Source organism: Esox lucius, chromosome 23 (genome assembly GCF_011004845.1).
Source record: "Esox lucius isolate fEsoLuc1 chromosome 23, fEsoLuc1.pri, whole genome shotgun sequence".
Taxonomy (NCBI): domain Eukaryota; kingdom Metazoa; phylum Chordata; class Actinopteri; order Esociformes; family Esocidae; genus Esox; species Esox lucius.
The window spans coordinates 18,992,371-19,014,476 of NC_047591.1; the positions used below are offsets into that span (position 1 = coordinate 18,992,371).

The window sequence follows — 22,106 nt, forward strand, 5'->3', positions numbered from 1 at the left end:
AATTAACTAAAATAATCTGAGGGTCTATGCATATTAAATGACTGACAATGGTCTACATTGTCAGTCAGTCTACACACACACACACACTTAGTTTTTTTTTGAGGACCTGAAATCTGATGTCCTAACCTATATGTATTTCCAACCCTAACCCCTAACCTTTATACCTAAACTTAACCTAGCTCTAATGCCTAATGCTAAGCCCATCCTGTACCATCTAATAAGAAGCCCAATTGTGATACTATGCCCAGTCAGGCGAGTTACAGGAGAGCAAGGAAATAACTGGGGAATGATTGAGCTGAGGAGGATGAAGAGGGAAATAAAAGGAGATTGTGGACAAAGTACCCATCACATAGCTGCATACTCCGAACAGACCCACTCGTTCTGGTTCTCTCTTAATTCCTCATTCCCTTTCCCCTTTTCTTCTTTTTTAGCCTCATAGAATTCCCATGCCATAAACCATACTGACCCACTGTAATACCTATATGTTGTATTGACAGGGCTCCTTTGGGTTGAGAGGTACATTGTGGAGCCCCTGGGCATGTCTCTGGTACCATCTGTCCAGCTGAAAACTCTTCCTGTTCTTTTTTACTGGGGCCCAAGGCTTGGTTTTCAGGACCTTCTTCTCACCACTGCAAGTGTATAAAGCGAACGATGCCTTCAAGCCCCACGCTCCCACTGGGTGCTTGGTTTAACAATCTAATCTAACCAAAAGACACTTTAATAAATAATGCATTTTGCTGCTGCTAAATTAGATTTATAGGAGGCCCAAGGAGCTCAGAGCCACTGTGGAGGAACTGAAGAAAGAGAACCAAGCCAGACCAAAGGTGGCTTTCTCAGCTGCACTGTCAGAATCCAAAGGACCATTTGACACTGATACCACCCTGGTCTACAAGCATGTCATCACCAACATTGGCAACGCTTATAGTCCATCAACTGGCATTTTTAAGGCTCCGGTGAGCGGAACCTACTACTTCAGATTCACTGCCTTTTCATACACCAACAACCATAGAAGAGTGTCCCTGTACAAAGGTGGTCAACTTGTGGTGACTGTGACTGACATCCAGTCAGGCCAAGATGGAGAAGACAGTGGATCCAATGGAGCAACGCTGCAGTTGGAGGAAGGAGAAGAGGTCTACACACAGCTGAAGGCCCAACATCATGTCTATGATGATTACGCTCACCACACCACCTTTACTGGCTTCCTGATCTTCCCTTAGACAATCTTGATTTTGACAACTAGCCTTTGTTTTACGTGAATTGATGTTAACAGATCGAATTACTTAATACACATCAAGACATTAGTATATAAGAACAAATTCGTAACTGGTCTGATATCTACGCTTTGATAATCTATGTCAAAATCCTTTACAAACGTTTGTATTTTGTTAGACAGTAACTGTGTCATTTCAACCAATACTTTAGGAATGACTCTGGAGGTGAATAATTCTTGTTTGGTCTCATGTGACATAATAATTGTAAAAGTAATGAAGATGTTTAACTGATTGTTTAACTTGATGTGTGGAAAAATAACAAATAATTGTTGAAATAATAGAAATCTCACAATCACACAAACTGAGGCTGGTTGTTTATGTGTGGTTGAAGGTGGGCAGAGGGTTCCACGTTTGAAAATGTGCCTAGATTGTTTCTATTATGTGGGCTGGGTCAGCCTGGATCTCTGGTCTAATGCCTACCTGCTTTCATGTGTTTCTGCAGCATGAGCTTTATCAATAGCAATAATAATGCTATATGCATTTTGCTGCTGCTAAATTAGATTTATAGGAGGCCCAGCATTCCATACAATAGTGTGTGTGTGTGTGTGTGTCGGAAGCGTTGAAGCGACGTAACAGACGAACAAGCTGTGGGTTTCTGTCCTGTTTTGTGGTGTGGATTGGAAAAACAAACACAAGCTGTCATTTTTTTAAATTCATAATAGAAGCAGACAAGTAGTTCATGAATTTAACAAGTTCAGTGCAGAAACTGTTCCATCATGGCACACCATGTTGTTCAAGAAAGCTTTTAAAAAATGTTCATTCAACAGTTAGAAAAACAGTGTTAGGAATTTTCACGCCACAATGATTCAAATATACATTTTGATGTTTTTTACGGAAGAGAAGGCGCTTCAGATGAGCGAGTTACGTTCAAAGTATCGCACTCTACCGAACATGCTGCCAAATGAACACAATTCTATACAATTTCTATTCAATTTGTAAGAAGTTTAAGATGCGATGGAACTTGACGAAAAAAAGAAATCACTGAGAAAATATAGTGACTGATATATTGATTTATTAAGAGGGGGCTAATTAATAATAGACCTAGCAACATCCCTGCTTACTGCTATCATTTCTAGGGAGAATTATTTGCTGTTAGAAGGAATAGTTTGCCATAATTCCATGATCTATTTCATTGTTTTTACCAAAGTCCTTCTTAAGTCAATCAATCAGGCTGTTATCTTACCTTATTTACAGTAAGGTCCAGAAATAATTGGTCTCTGACACAAGTTTAATTATTTTGTCTGTTTACCTAAATATATTCAAGTTATAGTTAAATAATGAATATGGGCTTAAAGTGCAGTCTCTCAGCTTTCATTTGAGGGTATTCAAATCTAAATTGGAGGAATTATTTAGGAATTACATTGGATATGTTGTCATTGTACTATTTTCCATTGAATAATAGGGTTTAAATGACCTTCACTCTTTTGGCTATTTCACAATCCAATAAAAATGTTTTAATGTAATTGTTGTGCTGTGTCACCTGGTTTAAACCACCTAAAGCCAAATTGGACAGAGATTATGTAACAGTCCCAGCCTGAGGGGACTGTTCCACTTCGTGTTTTCTGTTTGTCCTTGTCTTGTTCTTGTATGGTCTTTCCTGTTCTTGTTTTAGTTAATCAGTATATTCATTTCACCTGTGTTTAGCCCCCACCTGTTTCTGTTCTCCTCGTTAGTCTGGGTATTTAGTTCAGCCGTTTTCTCCCTGTCACTGTTGGTCATTGTGCTTGTCATGTTTTCTGAACTCCTGAACTCCTGAACTCCTGAACTCCTGAACTCCTGAACTCCTGAACTCCTGAACTCCTGAACTCCTGAACTCCTGAACTCCTGAACGTTTCGTAGTGCCTGGCACTCCCATTTTGCTTTTGTTTATTATAAAGGAAACGCCTCAACATTCTGCGCCTGGCTCCGTCTCCCTTTATGAAACGTGACAGAATGACCAACCTAACCCAAAGGAGGAGGCAGAAGTGGACGGTGGGGGAACTCCTCGGATGGCCTGATTCAGACTCCGAGGAGGAGGACCCCTACCCTCACCCCTTAGAACACTGGTTACCCCGCTCCCGGCCCCGTTCCTCAGCCTCCCCGACCCCATGCAGGCTGGCCAGGCTGTAGGCTGGCCATTAGGCGCACCCCGCTACCTACTCCGCGGCCTTCCGCCGCCCCTGTTCCAGTCTCCTGCTGCCCAGTGTCCGCCGCAGCCGCCCGGGCGCCCCCTGCTGCCCAGTGCCCACCGACGCCCGAGCCCGAGGAGGAGTGGCCTCTACCGCCCGAGGAGGAGTGGCCTCTACCGCCCGAGGAGGAGTGGCCTCTACCGCCCGAGGAGGAGTGGCCTCTACCGCCCGAGCCCGAGGAGGAGTGGCCTCTACCGCCCGAGCCCGAGGAGGAGTGGCCTCTACCGCCCGAGCCCGAGGAGGAGTGGCCTCTACCGCCCCAGCCTGAGGGGACTGTTCCACTTCTCGTTTTCTGTTTGTCCTTGTCTTGTCCTTGTATTGTCTTTCCTGTTCTTGTTTCGGTTAATCAGTATATTCATTTCACCTGTGTTTAGCCCCCACCAGTTTTGGTTCTCCTCGTAAGTCTGTGTATTTAGTTCAGCTATTTTCTCTCTGTCACTGTTGGTCATTGTGCTTGTCATGTTTTATGAACTCCTGAACTCCTGAACGTTTCGTAGTGCCCGGCAAAACCCGTTTTGCTTTTGTTTATTGAAAACGAATCGCCTCAACATTCTGCGCCTGCCTCCGTCTCCCTTTATGAAACATGACAGATTATAGGAATGACAGATTCCTCAGAATTTCACTAATAGAAGGAATGATGTAATAACATGTTTCAACTAGGTTTTTTTTCCTAGGAACTCATGTTTTATGACAGAGGAAAATCACCTGATCATGACACTGACATAATAATGCATTAATTATTAGTCAATGTACAGTATATAACCTAGAAGATTCCCTACTTGTCACCAGAGCCCTCTCAACAAAGTGAACTTGTTCCTGTGGATCTCTGTGTACAGCAGTCATAGAAGCCAAGATGACCTCCCGAATGTGCCATGAAGACCAAGAATGTCTGTGTTCACTGAAAACTACAGTGGAGGAACATTGTTCTGCACTCAAGGAGCTCAGAGCCACTGTGGAGGAACTGAAGAAAGAGAACCAAGCCAGACCAAAGGTGGCTTTCTCAGCTGCACTGTCAGAATCCAAAGGACCATTTGACACTGATACCACCCTGGTCTACAAGCATGTCATCACCAACATTGGCAACGCTTATAGTCCATCAACTGGCATTTTTAAGGCTCCGGTGAGCGGAACCTACTACTTCAGATTCACTGCCTTTTCATACACCAACAACCATAGAAGAGTGTCCCTGTACAAAGGTGGTCAACTCGTGGTGACTGTGACTGACATCCAGTCAGGCCAAGATGGAGAAGACAGTGGATCCAATGGAGTCACGCTGCAGTTGGAGAAAGGAGAAGAGGTCTACACACAGCTGAAGGCCCAACATCATGTCTATGATGATTACGCTCACCACACCACCTTTACTGGCTTCCTGATCTTCCCTTAGACAATCTTGATTTTGACAACTAGCCTTTGTTTTACGTGAATTGATGTTAACAGATCGAATTACTTAATACACATCAAGACATTAGTATATAAGAACAAATTCGTAACTGGTCTGATATCTACGCTTTGATAATCTATGTCAAAATCCTTTACAAACGTTTGTATTTTGTAAGACAGTAACTGCGTCATTTCAGCCAATGCTTTAGAAATGACTCTGGAGGTGAATAATTCTTGTTTGGTCTCATGTGACATAATAATTGTAAAAGTAATGAAGATGTTTAACTGATTGTTTAACTTGATGTGTGGAATAATAACAAAGAATTGTTGAAATAATAGAAATCTCACAATCACACAAACTGAGGCTGGTTGTTTATGTGTGGTTGAAGGTGGGCAGAGGGTTCCACGTTTGAAAATGTGCCTAGATTGTTTCTATTATGTGGGCTGGGTCGGCCTGGATCTCTGGTCTAATGCCTACCTGCTTTCATGTGTTTCTGCAGCATGAGCTTTATCAATAGCAAGCAAGCAAATGTATTTATATAGCACAATTCATACATTGTAGCAATTCAGTGTGCTTTACAAAGAAACATATATTAAAGTACAATAACAAAAAAACGAATACTCAAATGAAAAAATCTAAACAAATGAATACATCATAATAATTAAAATACAATAAGAAAACATATAAAGATAAAAAATGGGATAAAAACATAGGAAGCTATAAGGCTAAACAGTGTGGTTAAGTTTAAATGCTCAGTCAAAGGCACGTGAGAAGAGAAGTGTTTTTAACCTGGATTTAAAAATGTGTACGTTTGTGTTTGTTCTAGGATCTTCTGGAAGTTTATTCCAGTTGTGTACAGCATAAGTGCTAAACGCAGCTTCTCCATGTTTAGTTTGGACTCTGGGCTCTACAAGCTGACCTGTGTTCATGGATCTAAGAGCCCTGCTCGGTTTATATTCTTCAAACATATCAGAAATGTATTCTGGTTCTAAAACATTTAGAGATTTATAAACTGAAAGCACTACTTTAAAATCTATTCTGTAACTGATTGGAAGCTGGAAGATTTAAGAACGGGAGTGATGTGCTCTGTTCTCTTGGTCCTGGTTAACATTCTAGCAGCAGCATTCTGAATGAGCTGCAGTTGTTTTACAGTCTTTTTCGGGAGTCCAGTTAAGAGGCCATTACAGTAGTCAACCCTACTAGAGATAAAAGCATGTTGTAAAAGACGTTGTACTGACAACCTTCATGAAATTGAAAAAAAGTGAATGCAAAAAATTAACAATTAGTGATAAATTGAGCTCAAACTACTTCTATGGAGTAGTAAGATTTTTTAAAATTAAAACATGTTTCAAATGTATTGGCATCTCTAAAGAATATTTAGAATAAAACCAAACCAAGTGGCATCTGTTAGATGCTTTTTAGTTGGTCTCAGTCTTCTTATCTATATGGACTTGAACTAGTTCCTGTTTCCCTGGGGTACAAATGATCACAGCTGTTATAAATCAGTCGTTCATATAGTGGTGACATAATGATCGCATACCCGGTTGTCAAGGGAGAGATGAATTCAATTATTTATAGCAACATTTGATCGTTCATGATGTTACAGAATCGATGTTACAAACGCGGCCTTATAACTCGATCTTACAGCCTCAATCTCAAAGAATGTTCTGGTCATCCTCTACTTTATAGACAGCGCCGGTCAGAATACACAACACAGTACTGTAAGCCCATTGGCTGATTGCTGTTTCTTTTGTTATCTAAGCATAACAAGCATACATTGATACACTTCTACATTGTTGAGAGGCAGGACACGATGGGCAGAGCTGTAGAACATCCTTTTATTAACCTGAGCTAAAATAACAAAAGGAGAGCATAACCGTGAACTCCTGAGGTTTAGGCCAAGAAGGTGTCACACAAGGTAAACCTAACTATTTTGGCATGCATTACAACAAACCTGCCACTAGGTGGTGCTTTAACCGTATATATGAACGTTTGCTTTTGTTGTCTTACCACAGTAGAGTGCAGTGTTATAAACCATGAAGTCTACTTTATTGAGAGAGAACGGGGGCAGAGGGGATGAACACATAGGTGGGTGCAGACATGTTAATTGGGGGGGGGGGACAACAGAGAGAATTGAGAATTACATTTAATTGCATAATACAATATTTCAGTCATACCAGGCCTGTGGCTTCATTGACCGAACCCACTCATATTCCTGGAAGCTGTTTGATCTGTTCTGAACAATTTGTTTTTTCTTCTTAGCCACAGAACTGGGGTCTGAACCTTGAGATCAATACTACACTGTACCTTGCAGCTATGGAACAGTGGAGCAGTTTCTGGGGTGTATTGATTTAGAGGCCACTGCCTGATTTGACCTTGCCATATAATACACACACACATGTTAATGGTACATGAACTTTCATCATGCAAAATGTAATTGACTGCAATAAAATGCAAATTAATTATTTAAAAATCATACAATTTGATTTTCTGGATTTTTGTAAAAAATTAAGAAGTAGGAAAACCTGCAAAATCGGCAGTGTATTAAATACTTGTTCTCCCCACTGTACATATTTAATGTTTCCATAACTGTATAACCTAATTAAGAATACTATTATTTATATTTAATTAACTAAAATAATCTGAGGGTCTATGCATATTAAATGACTGACAATGGTCTACATTGTCAGTCAGTCTACACACACACACACACACTTAGTTTTTTTTGAGGACCTGAAATCTGATTTCCTAACCTATATGTATTTCCAACCCTAACCCCTAACCTTTATACCTAAACTTAACCTAGCTCTAATGCCTAATGCTAAGCCCATCCTGTACAACCTAATAAGCAGCCCAGTTGTGATACTATGCCCAGTCAGGCGAGTTACAGGAGAGCAAGGAAATAACTGGGGTATGATTGAGACGAGGAGGATGAAGAGGGAAATAAAAGGAGATTGTGGACAAAGTACCCATCACATCGCTGCATACTCCAAACAGACCCACTCGTTCTTGTTCTCTCTTAATTCCTCATTCCCTTTCCCCTTTTCTTCTTTTTTAGCCTCATAGAATTCCCATGCCATAAACCATACTGACCCACTGTAATACCTATATGTTGTATTGACAGGGCTCCTTTGGGTTGAGAGGTACATTGTGGAGCCCCTGGGCATGTCTCTGGTACCATCTGTCCAGCTGAAAACTCTCCCTGTTCTTTTTTACTGGGGCCCAAGGCTTGGTTTTCAGGACCTTCTTCTCACCACTGCAAGTGTATAAAGTGAACGATGCCTTCAAGCCCCACGCCCACAATGGGTGTTTGGTTTAACAATCTAATCTAACCAAAAGCCACTTTAATAAATAATGCATTTTGCTGCTGCTAAATTAGATTTATAGGAAGCCCAGGATTCCATACAATAGTGTGTGTGTGTCGGAAGCGTTGAAGCGACGTAAAAGACGAACAAGCTGTGGGTTTCTGTCCTGTTTTGTGGTGTGGATTGGAAAAACAAACACAAGCTGTCATTTTTTTAAATTCATAATAGAAGCAGACAAGTAGTTCATGAATTTAACAAGTTCAGTGCAGAAACTGTTCCATCATGGCACACCATGTTGTTCAAGAAAGCTTTTAAAAAATGTTCATTCAACAGTTAGAAAAACAGTGTTACGAATTTTCACGCCACAATGATTCAAATATACATTTTGATGTTTGTTTTTTTACCATATTGCAGACCACTAAGAGTGATGAGGCATAAAAAGTACATTTAGCGTGTAACACATTCTCACATTTTTGCACATACATGCAGCCCACTAACACAAAACAAAGTGACAGGGAAAAGACAGTATAATACACATTCAACATTTGAAGATAAGTACATTTTGGCGAAGGCATTCATCCCTCAGATCTGTTTATCGTTCATCCTTAATTTGCAATTTGTACTAAACTAACATGGAACTGGTTTTGAAGATGAATTTTGCATTTTTAAATAGATTTTGATGACCTGCTGTATGTATTTTAGGTAACTCTCCCCAGTCCTCCAGGAAATTATTGGAACTATAGGCCCTGAAGTGGTGCAGTTGTGTAAGCCTCAGCCTTGCAGTATGTCTGCACCAACGTGGCTCGGTGTTCCATCTCTGTCAGGCCTACAGTACCCACAGTGCCCAGGGGTCTAGCAGAAGGCGTTTAAAATGTGCTTGGCATTTGGGATGGATGAGTGGATGCTGATCAGGGCTGCCATTTATCATTCAGTTTTCATTTGGGCTTGCTTTATTCAGTATCTTATTTGGCAAGATGGAATGTGTTCGTAGCACCGAATGAACATAATGACCTGAAGGTGCAACAGGTGCTTAATAACCTACCTGACACACCAAAAGGAGATTGTGTGTGTCACGCGTTTTGTGTATTTCTTTCTTTGTGTTGTGTGTGAGGTACAGTCAGCCTCTGCTAAAGAAAGCTTTCAAGATAACTAAAATGTTATGGCCTTGCCCGGCTTAAGACCTCCGTTGTAATTTCGGCTTGGAGACAATAATTTATTTTGGCCTGCTCTCTGCTCTGCTAGCTGTGAGTAGTTGGATGAACTGAGAAGCAGAGGGCTTTAGTCAGTGGTCCTCTGCTTGGCTGTTAGGTGGTTTGAGACTGTCAGACAGATGAGAGTTAGCAGTTCACACTAAACTTAGCGTCAAATCCTCAGGGACATTGAGCGTGTTGGTAATGGACGTGTTTGCAAGTTCATCACACATTTTTCTTCTAATGGGTCCCAGCCAAAAACACCATGTGGGGACCAATTTGCCAGGTTTTATCCCCCCCTCCCCTTGTTTAATAGAATCACTGTGTATTCTCAACACACCTTCCATATTTCATTACATTTTAAATGATTTACAGTGGCAGCCCTTTTTCTGATACCTTATTCTTAATCTTCTTTATTTAGAAATAGTTTTGTTTAAATATTTCTTTCCCCAGCTCCAAGCAAAGTTGGAGCTGGTAAGTCTGCAAAAAATGTGAGAGACCAGAAAACTTGGTTTTCGATGTATGCGTGTGTGTGTCCTTATAAATACTCATCATCAGTTAACAGATGCTGTTATAATGGAATCAGACAAATGGCCTCCGTTACATGGAGTGGATCATTCATCTAACTGTTCAACTGGCTTGCAACACAACACTCCTGTCATACAGATGCCAGCTTCACATTACTATGGCACATACAGAACCCCTATTTCAGCTGCTTACCATTAAACACTCAGATTAACATAAAAAATACGGAGCGCCCATTTTAGCTGTGTACCGTCAAACTCTCTCATTAACATGGATAGTTGTTCCGTGTGACCCCTTGTGTCATCATCTGACCCTCGAGCATATGCTAATTAGCGCCTGGGTTCCATGGCAACCTGTCTCCCCTCAATAGATTCTCAAGGACATCTGGAGATCTGGTGTGTGTATGGTGTGTGTGGTGTGTGTGGTGTGTGCATGCACGCACGTGTTTGGAGTCTGTACAGGCAGCACTGCAGCAACGCTCCCATCTTTCCTGGTTTTGAAATTCTCAATCAATTTCCACTGATTGTCATAGAAGGAACATGCATTCTTCCTTTGGCTGTGAATATTCGTGGGTGGTGGCAATTTCAAAAAGATTAACCTTAAATTAAATATTGTCAAAAGGTCAATGCACAATGTATATTCATAATGTCTGAAAGACTAGGCAGAAAGAAGAGTAATGCCTTCCAAGCTGACATTTAAGACCACTGTGTGGTACTCCGCTCAGTCGGTAAGGAATGGCGCTTGCAAAGTCACCGTCATGCTTTCGATTCCCGCAGGATCCAGTTTGAAAGTGTATTCACCGCTGATCAAAAAGTGAGTGTCTGCTGTGTTGAAATGCGTGACTTATGGTCCACCGTTTCAACCGAACTCTCTGGTCTAAACGACCGGCCTGAAGACTGGGCAGGTTTCCTCCTCGTAATATTAAAGCAGATAAGGATCGACACTAGGGGGATGTTAATGTTAGGCTAATGACGCTGTAAATGTGTTAAAATCCTAAGGGACTTCTTATCGCTACTGACAGAAACGGAGGCCTGGGATCGCGTGGAAGTAATAAGGGCTTTGGACTGAATACTGTATAGCCTACAGGTTGCAAACACTGAGGGGAAAAACAGCCTCTACAAAAAGTGTTTTTTAACGGATCTAAACCACATTGAAAGCAAGTAAATCAAAAATTACGTATTGGGAATTTTAGCCCTAGGTTTAGGTTAGCTCATCTAGTATCTGTTGTATCTCCCGGGGAGTCACTCCCCTAATTCATATGTTCATGTTGACATAATCTGCCAGAAGGCAGCGTTATCAGCCTCGCCAGCCTACCCGTGGATGGTGTTCCATGGTCGACCAGAAGGGGGCAGGAACACATCGTTGTGATTTCCACTAGTCTCCGCAGCGCTCTCCGCACCACTGTCCTTTCACTCACTTGCTAGCAGCCCTTACGGTGATGAGGTTTCACCTGTCATCAGCTCCCTGTCTCCGGAATCATTACGGATGCTGAATGGAACATGTTTTGACGTCTGCGTAGTTTTGTTCCCCTAATTAGTCTTATGAGTTCTGAGAATGTCCACAGTCAATGTTGGGTGATGTGTAATTTTGCGCGCGTGTGGTTTTCTTATTGACGCCTATCACCGGTATTTCAAAGCGAGCAGATTTTTGGAAGTGTACTGATAAGCGAAGCATGGACTAATCGTTCGTTGTTTTCGTTCATGATGGGACTATTTCAACTTTGTTTTTTGTACTGTATATTTGGCATCTGCCCAGGTGAGTTACTGTCCGTTTAATGTAACCATCCAGTCATAATTTCACTGGTTTATACCTGTTCTGTTTTGATGTTATGCTGTGATCGTTGTGACGTGGTTTAAGTTTACAACTGATTTGTTGTGTTTCTTGATTTGGATTAAAATCCGTTTCCGATTATGTCTTTGTATGATTTTTTTAGACTATCAAAATGGAGTATTGTATCTAGGCTAAGTTTCGCAGCATTACATCACGATAATAGCAGCTGTAACCTGCTGCGCTGTGTGGGAACCAATGTGTGCCCGGCTACGGGTCGCTGTCCCACGGACTTACTACTGGTTTACGCTGAATCTGCGGCTGACGGACTCCTGTCTGGTATCTTCTCTAGCTCTAGGCTTTGGTGTCGAACCTGCCCTCCGCATCAACGTTTTTGATGAATTGAAGCTGGGAGAATCCTTTGCTGGAGTTTTCCAAGTTCAGGGCTTCCACAATGAGAGCAGAGCCTTTCTTTTCCAAGGTAAGACTCTACAGCTGCATATTTCCCCCGTGACTATGTATCACTCCTGTCCGTCTTTAGCATCTCACGCACAGATTGGTCATGCACTGAAGTAACTGTGTGACGGTAATAGATTTAAACTAGTTTATGTTTGTGTCAGTCAGTGATCTATTGGCATCAACATTATTGCTTCAATCGCTAAGTTTTTGGCTACAGTATATAAATCCCTTCCATTAAAAAAAAGTGGATCAGCAAAAAAAATTAAATATTCCAAATAGCAGTCCAATCCATACTGAAGCCTTTAATTTGGCCATTCAGCAGCCCCCGTATCTGACTCCTAATTCCCTCTGTGGAGGTTAATGTTCAGCTGGTGTCATTTTGGGGCAGCGCTGTAGCCTGTTGGTCAAGAGCATCAGGCCAGTAAACATCAATCAATCACATTTATTTACAAAGCCCTTTTTACATCAGCAGGTGTCACAAAGTGCTTTTACCAAACATAAGGTCACTAGTTCAATCCCCCAGTCAACAAAGTGAAACACTTCATTTCGTCCCTGAGCGGGACAATCTACCCGTACTGCTCTCAGGTTGTTGTTGTTGTAAATAAGAATGTCTTAACATACTTACCTGGTAAAATAAAGGTTAAACAAATACAGTGGGGGTAGCATGTATTCTATAGCTCTAAGCCCATTCATAGTAAATATAAATGGCTGTGTCTCTGTCCACAAGGATGCTGCCTTTGGAGTGAGGTAACACCAATACACATTTGCATTAACATTGATCAAGCTTACTTTTCAATCAGTCATCCTGACAGCTCTCTGCCACCCTCAATATATTTATTGGCATGTGTTCCCCGTAAAGTCTTGACCCTGTGGGTCTCCTGGAACAGGTTTGCCCTTCCCTGTTTTGGTCAGTCTTTTGTGCGACAGACACTCCCATACTTTCTCTAATTTCCCCCTTTCCCTCTCAATCTCACTGCCTGGTTTCTTCATCTCTCTCAGTCTGTCTTCTTTCTCGGCTGACTATGGTTGACTGAAGCTGTCGAGTGTGGAAATGTGTTTTATATTAATTATTTTCTATGAAGGGCACCAAAACTGTAGTTGAGAGAGAATAAATGAAAAAGTCTTCTTCCACAGTCTTCATTGCTTTCATTCAGAGTGTCTGTGATGTACTCGTTCTGGTGTCTCCAGTATGAAGGTTTGATGTAGAGTTCCAGTGGCTAAGCCTTGGCTAACTGTGTGAACCCACATACACACACACACACACAAACACACACTATACTATAGTGTGGTGTGCTTGCACTGTCAATTAACAGGGCCACAAGCGGCTGTGCTGTAGTTGAGTCATTCATTTGATATGCATCCTCTGGTCTTTTCCCACGGATTCAGTTCATTATGTTTTTGGGGTGTTTTATTGGAATTCCTGTTAGTCACAGCCAACACAACAGCCACTGTTCCTGGGGTTCAAACCTAAATCAAAACGCCATACCTTATGTCGCGACCTATGTGATACACATGTTCACAATTGCAAAAGCACGTAATGAAACGCACAGCACATGTACAATTCCTAATACCGAATAGGGTCTGTGTGCTCATCCAAGTCTCTGTTTTATACATAAACAAATATTTAACTGAACTAGAGCTGGCAGGATCGGATTTCTACCTCACAAAGGCGTCTCCAGGTGTGGGCCGTCCCAGGCAACGTGTTCTCTGCCTACTGGACTCTGGGTCAAGTGGCGCAATAAAGACTTGAATCTAGATGTCGGTGGACCGCTCAGCTGAGAGCTGGGTCGTGCAGGGATAATGCCGCACAGCTTGGGAACCCCTTGTGTCGTTGGTTTTTGGTAGACTTCCCGGAGAGATGTGTCTGTGAGACACTTGAAACGTTTTCTGTCTTTCGTTCTCTTTTTCGTGAACAGGTCCGAAGCCTATTAGCTTCTTACAATACCATCCGAGGCAACATGGCCACTGTTAGGCAGAACCCTAATAGTTTAACCAATAGCTTCCCCGCTTGGCACGGAACCCTCAGTTGTCTCAGTTTTACTTCCTTTGTTGAGACCCCCAAGTCCCCACATGTACAGATAGATCTCACACACACGCACACACGCACACACACACGCATGCACGCTCGCACACATACTCAAACACACACACACACACGCACACATACTCAAACACACACATACTTACACATGCACGCACACATACTCAAACACACACACACACACACACGCACACATACTCAAACACACGCACACACATACACACGCACGCACACATACTCAAACACACACACACATGCCCCTAGGGAGCGGTGGAATGTAACTGGAGTGTTCCTGTGTATGTCAGCCTTATTAGAGCAGGTGGATTTAGCTTCCGGGTGTGTAAAAAATGCATGTGTGTCGGTGTGTGTGTTTCTATAAAGGGAACCTGCCACTGATCCCTCCTGTTCTCTCTTGTTCACAAGAATGACCTGGATACCTTTATGTTCTAACCCTAACCCTTTATTTTCTAAGCCTTTATGTTCTAACCCTGTATGATCTAAACCTAACCCTTTATGTTCTAAACCAAGCCCTTTATTTTCTAAGCCTTTATGTTCTAACCCTGTATGATCTAAACCTAACCCTTTATGTTCTAAACCAAGCCCTTTATTTTCTAAACCTAACCCTTTATGTTCTAAACCTAATCCTTTATGTTCTAAACCTAGCCCTTTATTTTCTAAACCTTTTATGTTCTAAATCTAACCCTTTATGTTCTAAATCTAGCCCTTTGTATTCTAAATCTAACCCTTTATGTTCTAAACTTAGCCCTTTATTTTCTAAAGCTAACCCTTTATGTTCTAAATCTAACCCTTTATGTTCTAAACCTAACCCTTTATGTTCTAAACCTAGCTCTTTATGTTCTAAATCTAGCCCTTTGTATTCTAAACCTAACCCTTTATGTTCTAAACCTAACCCTTTATGTTCTAAACCTAGCCTATGTATTCACCCCTCTTGGACCATATTAACCCACCTGTACCTGTGTGAATTGACTGTTTCTCACTTATGAAGTCAGAGGGTGTGAGTGAACGGCAGAGCTGTAAATGCCAAATGATTAGATTGGTGTCCCTCCCCCCCACATACATATTCAGTAGTGTCTGACATCAATGACATCTGTGCCAGGAGAAATGTTCCCCCACAACACATGCTCCCCTACTTCCTGCTTCCTTGTAACCAAAAACAATGCAGGTGAAGGGAAGGTAAAGGCAAAGCCATGTTGTGCTCCTGAGATTGCACAAACAATGTCAATGTGCCCTCAAACCCTGCTTAGTGACTGACTGAACAATCACTGGCTGTACAGATTTTTCTCTTTACTAAAAGGGAGGCACCCTCTTCTCTAAATGCTCCGAAATTCTTGCTCACTCATCATCCCGTCGAAGACTGCACCACATTAGCCATAGGGTAGTGTACTATCTCCTGCGTGCGAGTGTGTGTGCACGTGCATGTGCGTGCGTGTCTGCTGGGTTATATTAAAGCTATAAGAAATGTGTTGGTCTGGTCTATGGCTGATATACCACAGCTAAGAGCTGTTCTTACACATGATGCATTGCGGTGTGCCTGGATACAGCTCTTAGCCCTATTGGCAATAAACCAAAGACCTCCTAAATGCCTTATTGCTATCATAAATCGGTTTTCCAATGCAATTACAACATTGAAATGAATGTGATGTCATGCCTGTGCATTACGGTCTTGTATACGATGGCTTTCAGCCAGCTAGTATTCAGGATTTTAACCATTATTCTGTACAACCTTTTCCTCTCCATGCACAGTCGGGTCATACTTGAAGTCACACATATTTAGAGGTGTGTGTGTTAATCTGTGCATGTGTTTGTCCTACACCAAGCTCTGTGTGCCAGCTCGGACAGAAGGAGGCCTCACAGTGAATGCAACATTAGTCATGGCACATCAACCCATGATGCATTGCACAACAGGAAGCAGAGAGCTTGTGTTGCAGCGAGTTCTGAGATTCTGTTGTCTCCATGGAGGGCACTGGACTTGTAAAAGCAGGTGGTAACTTGATCGGATGCCCTACTGGAATGAGAATTGATCGGGTTTTATCTGACCCCTAGAGATTACTGGATGACATTTTTCCAATTATCAAATCTAGTCATTTTGGGGGAAAAACCACAGGGTGAGTGTTGTGCTGAGTGGGCTGGGCTGTGACCTTACCACCCACGCCTGTACATCAGGCTGCTGAAGCACACAGCTGAGGAGCTGGGGAGGCTCTCTGTCTCACTGTCTCTCTGCCAGGCGATGGCAGAAACATGCCGTGTTAATTCCCCTGCTTTCATTTGTAGCTAATTGGAGTCAAGACATTTTCCCTCTGTTATGGCTACTAGTTGTGAATTATTCATAGGATGAAATTCGCAAAAATACACCCGCACTCACACACACTTCACACCTACACACAGATGAGCAAGCAGACAAACGTTCAATCCTCGTGACAAAACCTCGTGAATCTAGGATTTAGCTTGACCTTTAATGACACGCAATTTAATGACTGCACCGATAACAAAAAAATTAAATGTAATAAATAAAAGCACAATGCAGCATCTTCTCACTTATTGTCTACACATTACTGACCTTTGAGGCTGGCAGCTTCTGATTTTTATTATGAAGAGATTTCTGTGCATGAGCCATTGCTTCACATGAAGCATGTACATTCCATCTGCCATGATCCGTCTCATATCTTGCAAAGGGTTATGGGATAGATCAAACAGAACTTTGGTACTGTCAGAAATATTACCTAGGTATTTGCTAAACTTTAATTTCTGCATCCAAACTGTCTGAATAAATTCAAGCTCAAACAATAAATCTGTCAATAATGTTTTTATTTTTTAAGAGCAAGTCTTTGTCTCAGCACTTTTTGATGAGCTGGGGATTTTTCTGCTTCACAGTGCAGTATTTCCTAAGTCTGACAATGGTCACGGAAAGTATCGGTGATGTGTCCAACAGCTTGGAAATCATTGAAATGATGCTTCTTTATATCAACCAGCTTTATATTGAATGCTTCCACCAAAAATGTAATTAGCAAATTCCTGTAGTTGTGCCACAAATGGACCTGGAGCCCAACGACCCACCAGCTTTATCTGAACCACCAGTTCATTTCCACTGCTCATATGAAGAGAAGCCCAGTGGCCTGGTAGTGTTTCATTTAACAAACCATCTGATTTCAATATAAACTTTCTGTTTAAAAAAATTATGTCACAGAGAGTGTTTTTTCTTTTTTTAGCCAAACGTTGGCAGAAGACTTTAGCTTTTTGCGGGGTGCACAGAGAATTAAATTCTAACTTATTATTACTTTACAGAGTAAACCTAACAAAAAACTAACAAAAACACACTTGAATTCGCCAATATTGCCCATTTTGTGCCCGTTGCTGACAGTTTGTGGTAGAGTCTGCCCAACTCCTTTCATAGGTTCTGGCTGCTCTGCTTTACTTGAGCCCCATTGGAAATGACCGTTCTGGGCAATGTTGCTACCACTTCACAAAAAGTGGTAGCACTTAAAGACATGAGATTTCCTGAAGCAGCTGTTCTGCCTCTAGCAACTCCCTCCTGAGTCAGCAGCTTAGTGGACTGTAGTGTTGCTCGCTTGACCTGACATTGCAAAACTATATTACTGAACATGTAGACAGACGCTCATTTACACTCAGATTTCTGTGTGCCAGAAGTTGCTTGCCCCTCAGAGTCTCTGAGCTGTTGCTCAGCGTTCACTCAGACGGCGACTCCCCCAGTGCTTGTACACAAAAGACAATTTGAAAAAGAGTTATTGGTTGTTTGTCACAGAAGCTTAATCTATTGTAAACATGAGTGCGACGCCACAGGCATTCTAGCAATTGCATGTTCTTTTTCAGCAGGCTGGCTAGACCCCTTGCAGCTAATTAGCTTGCAACATAGTGTATCAACCATAAATACACTGACAGGCAGTCAATAGTGGTTTAGCAGGCAGGCAGGGAATAGCAACTTCATATGCAAACATTGGCTATTAGGAGGCAAAGTCATTTTTCCAACCACTAGCTATATGTCAGTGTAGCTTAAAACAGTGCGGGGCGAGGGCAAAAACTCTGTTGCCACCTTATTATTTATGGTGGTATTATGCTAATTAGTTGGCTCACCTAGCTGACTAACCAGCATTGTGATGACTGTGGCCTACCGGCACCAGTGTGTGTGTGTGTGTGTGTGTGTTTGCAATCCAGTAATATATGTTTGTGGTGAACCCACGAAGATAGTAAAACCTGATAAATTGGTCCCAAAAATGTTTTTGTCAGGTCCCCACTTGGAGAATTTAGATGGCCATCTTAGGTGTAGAGTTGGTCACGGATTTAGAATCAAGGTTACTTTTAGATTGGAAGCTAAATCAGTCCAGCACTAATTATGCAGATCTGTTCACACGCTGGAGTTAGAAAAATAGTTGTTTTTATTGTCTTCGTGTGTCACTGATTGATTTGTATTGCAGTTGTTAGGCTTTTGGACTGGCCATCGTTCTAAATGAAAATCGGTCCTTAATTGGCTTACCCGGTTGCCGTAAATAAAGTTGACATTGAATAAATAAAGGTACACTTTGAAAAACACAGGCCAAATGCACACTGCCCTAAATATTTTTGTGAAAATCAAGCCGCACTTCCCAAGGAAAAACGAAACAAAGATACAATAGTAAGTTCACCGAAGTCGATGCTCGTAGAGACAGAGAAGTGCAGTCATTGTTAGACCTTCATATTTCATTTATTTAAAAAAAGAAATCTTAATTTACATGCTATTGAAGAGGTAAGATTTCAGATGTTTTCAGAAAAATGTCAAATTTCTTCTGTGTGTGTGTGTGTTTGTGTAAAATGTTTGTGTGCACTTTGTTCACGGTCGTAGGTAGGCAGGACACGAGGTGCAGAGCTCTAATACATCCTTTTATTCTTTACTGATGAAAACAACAAAAGGAGAGGCACCACCGAGATTGAAACACGCAATGCAGACAATGAACCACACCGGGAATGGAAACTGCTGAACTTAAATAGGGTCCCCAATTAGAGGCAACGTGGGGCAGCTGCCTCTAATTGGGGAGAATCACAACAGAGATGCCTAGAGGCCCCCAGCCAGGACCTGAAACACTCAAATATTTATTTCAAGGTTATTTGTCTCCTTTTTATCATCTGCTGCGTGTGAGGAGGAACGTGGGTTACTAGTATAGACTAGTAGTAAATCTGTTTCTGAACACTGACGTTCTCATAAATTCATGATGAAGACAAAATTAACTTGCATGTACAGGCCTGTTCTGGGGAACTCTGCCTTTTTACACTGCTGCAGATATCCAAAACTCCAAGACGTGAGACTTGAAAACCCGTTTTCATCTGTTTATCTTCAAGTAATAAATTAACAGCCTGAGTGATAAGATTTCCATGTTGTTGAATTTTCCGATGTCCTGTGATTTTTATTGAAATGGTGAAAGACATGAATTGTTTTGGTGAAATAACCCCTATTGCATGTAATGCGTGAAGTGCACTGGCAAAGACTGACAACGTCCTGTGCTGTAAACCCCTTAGCTAAACATGAACTCTTTGATGTGAAACGTCATCAATTGTTGATGACTCCATTAGAAGTCTTAGGCGAGGGTGGAGAGAATGGAGCGACGGAAGGAGACAAGGGATGTGAGATATAGAAAAAGGATGGAGGAATGTTACAGAGCTACAGTACTCCAATATTGGCACCTGATGCAACTGCAGGGCGTTTTGTTTCACAATAAGTAATGTGTTAATAATCCATCTTTATTTTTCATCTTTTATTAGCTAAATGTTTTTGTGTCTGGTACCTCAGTTGTTAGAGCCTGGTGTTTGCGATGCAAAGGGTTGCATGTTTTATTCTCAGAGGGGACCAGTATTCACTGACTACTGTATGTGTCTCGTGAACAAAGTGGCTCCTAAATTAATAAATTAATAAATATGAGTTATGGTATCTCTCTCTCTCTCTCTCTGTCCCTCCCTCTCTGGCCAGACTCATGGAGGAATGTGAGGGCGAAGGAGGATGTTGCCGAGCGGATGTTGGGGAGGCTGAGGGACAGGACAGAGTTCACCGTGCTGCTCACTCTAAAACAGGAACGGATCAACTCTGGTGTCCTGCTGTCCATTCATCACACAGGGCACAGGTAACGCATGGATCAGTGATGTCTCCAGTACATTCTCAAGTTTCACTGCCATTTTGCCAGTGGGACCCCTGATTTTCAGCCTATTCACGGAATTGTCCAATAAGGAATAAGCCGTGAGATGTCCAACACACCAGGACAGGCCCCTACATCGCCCACACATTTACATTTTAATGATTTCGCGGATGCTCCCAGTGCGTTGACTCATACCCTCCTCATTGTATCAGTAAAACTCGCCAGGTGTTTGTGTCAAGTTTTCCCATGTGTCAGTGTGCCGTAGTTTAATCTGGAGCCTTGTTATTTTTGGTTCCCCAATAACTTGGCATTCATGTTAGGACGTTTTAGAAAGGTCACTGCCAAGGCTTTGTTTTAATCTTTAAACGGTTAAACCGTTGTAGGCGGCCAGATTATCATTTTACCAAGTCATTGTTATTACCATCAAGAACTGTTTTATTTTCATTTATTTTAGTTTTCTTTAATCCTAAACGGAGAAAAATAAATCCCTCGGGAGAGCCAAAACAAAGCTGCCTGTCTTCACTTCAGTCAATTCATCCTTCCACGGTTTATTCTCCCTTCTTTTCATAGTGGACTTCACCTCTTTTTTCCATCCATCCCTATATCATTCCATCTCTTGCTTGCTTTCTCTGTTTCCCAATCATTTAATTCATCCATCTATTTTGGCAGTCCTTTCTGCTGAGGGATAAGCCCAGGACATTGCTGTGTTGCTAATGATAAGAGGACTCTGTAGAGTCAGTGATGGAGAAAGACCCGTGACATTTTCTCACAGTTTTGATGACATGGCCTATAAAGGTCAAATAAAACCAGTCAACTTCCTGTCTCTCACGGATCAGAGCTTTATCAACACAGACATTTACACACACACACAGACTGGTCCACATCAATGGTCACATCTTATCTCTTTTTATAACATTTCCTTTTCAACCATGCATTCACATTCAACATTAACTTTGTTACTTTTCTTTCACTCTTTCCTGTAATGAGGACATATATTTACGTGATAAACCTACTCCGGTCTCAAGTCTGTATTCATGGACGTGACAGCCAACCAACTCGACAAAACAAATGAGTCCTAGTAAAGATGTCTAACTACAGCGCAATTAGTTTGATGTAACTACCCATGAGGAAACGTGTACACACACACAAACACACGCACACGCGCGCACACACAAAGATGTGGTTTAAAGCAGTTGAAACAAGCCGTGAGGAAAGCAGAGGATGACAGTGTCTGAGAGGAGGTAAGGATGATTATTGTGTGAGAGAATCTTTAAGGATGACTATTGTGGGAGTGTGTTGTTGATTTCCTCTCAGCTCCTAGCTGTTATTTGTTGGCCATGTAGCAGCCAGCTCCCTGCCCAGGGGGAGACCAGCAGAGGGGAAGCAGGGATGGAGCATTCCAGACTATGAGGATTGTTGGTGCCTCAGCATTTCTCCGTAGTCATTCTTCTCTGTCTCCTTCCCTTCTGTCTCCCTCCACCTGCCCCTCTACTCCATGTCTCCCTCCACCTGCCCCTCTACTCCATGTCTCCCTCCACCTGCCCCTCTACTCCATGTCTCCCTCCACCTGCCCCTCTACTCCATGTCTCCCTCCACCTGCCCCTCTACTCCATGTCTCCCTCCACCTGCCCCTCTACTCCATGTCTCCCTCCACCTGCCCCTCTACTCCATGTCTCCCTCCACCTGCCCCTCTACTCCATGTCTCCCTCCACCTGCCCCTCTACTCCATGTCTCCCTCCACCTGCCCCTCTACTCCATGTCTCTCTGTTCTCCTCGCCACAGTCACTCCCCTTTTTCCCCCTCCATTTTTCTTTCCCTCCATTCTACCATCTTCAGTTAGAGACAGTATTTGTGTGGATCCC

The 22,106-nt window shown here is 42.2% G+C and overlaps 3 protein-coding genes across 6 annotated transcripts in view; all 3 read left to right on the forward strand.

Moving 5' to 3' along the window:
* Positions 1-538: 538 nt before the first annotated feature.
* On the forward strand, positions 539-1,217 carry LOC114830153 (complement C1q subcomponent subunit B-like). The gene is made up of 2 exons (XM_029117201.2): positions 539-547; positions 753-1,217. The coding sequence occupies exons 1-2, from the start codon at positions 539-541 to the stop codon at positions 1,215-1,217; spliced, it is 474 nt and encodes a 157-aa protein (XP_028973034.1).
* Positions 1,218-4,240: 3,023 nt separating this feature from the next.
* LOC117593765 (complement C1q subcomponent subunit B-like) lies at positions 4,241-4,823 on the forward strand. Its single transcript, XM_034289940.1, has one exon. The coding sequence runs from the start codon at positions 4,293-4,295 to the stop codon at positions 4,821-4,823; it is 531 nt and encodes a 176-aa protein (XP_034145831.1). The 5' UTR covers positions 4,241-4,292.
* Positions 4,824-11,238: 6,415 nt separating this feature from the next.
* The window catches only part of nell2b (neural EGFL like 2b), a 48,984-nt gene continuing 38,116 nt past the window's right edge, over positions 11,239-22,106 (forward strand). For all 4 annotated transcript variants that reach the window (XR_002195950.3, XM_010887446.5, XM_010887447.5 and 1 more), the window contains exons 1-3: positions 11,239-11,595; positions 11,960-12,088; positions 20,082-20,232. Coding sequence is in view for 3 of the 4 variants with exons in the window: in XM_010887446.5 (XP_010885748.1) it covers positions 11,541-11,595; positions 11,960-12,088; positions 20,082-20,232 (335 nt within the window). In the remaining variant the exon portion in view is untranslated. The remainder of the gene's footprint in view (positions 11,596-11,959; positions 12,089-20,081; positions 20,233-22,106) is intronic.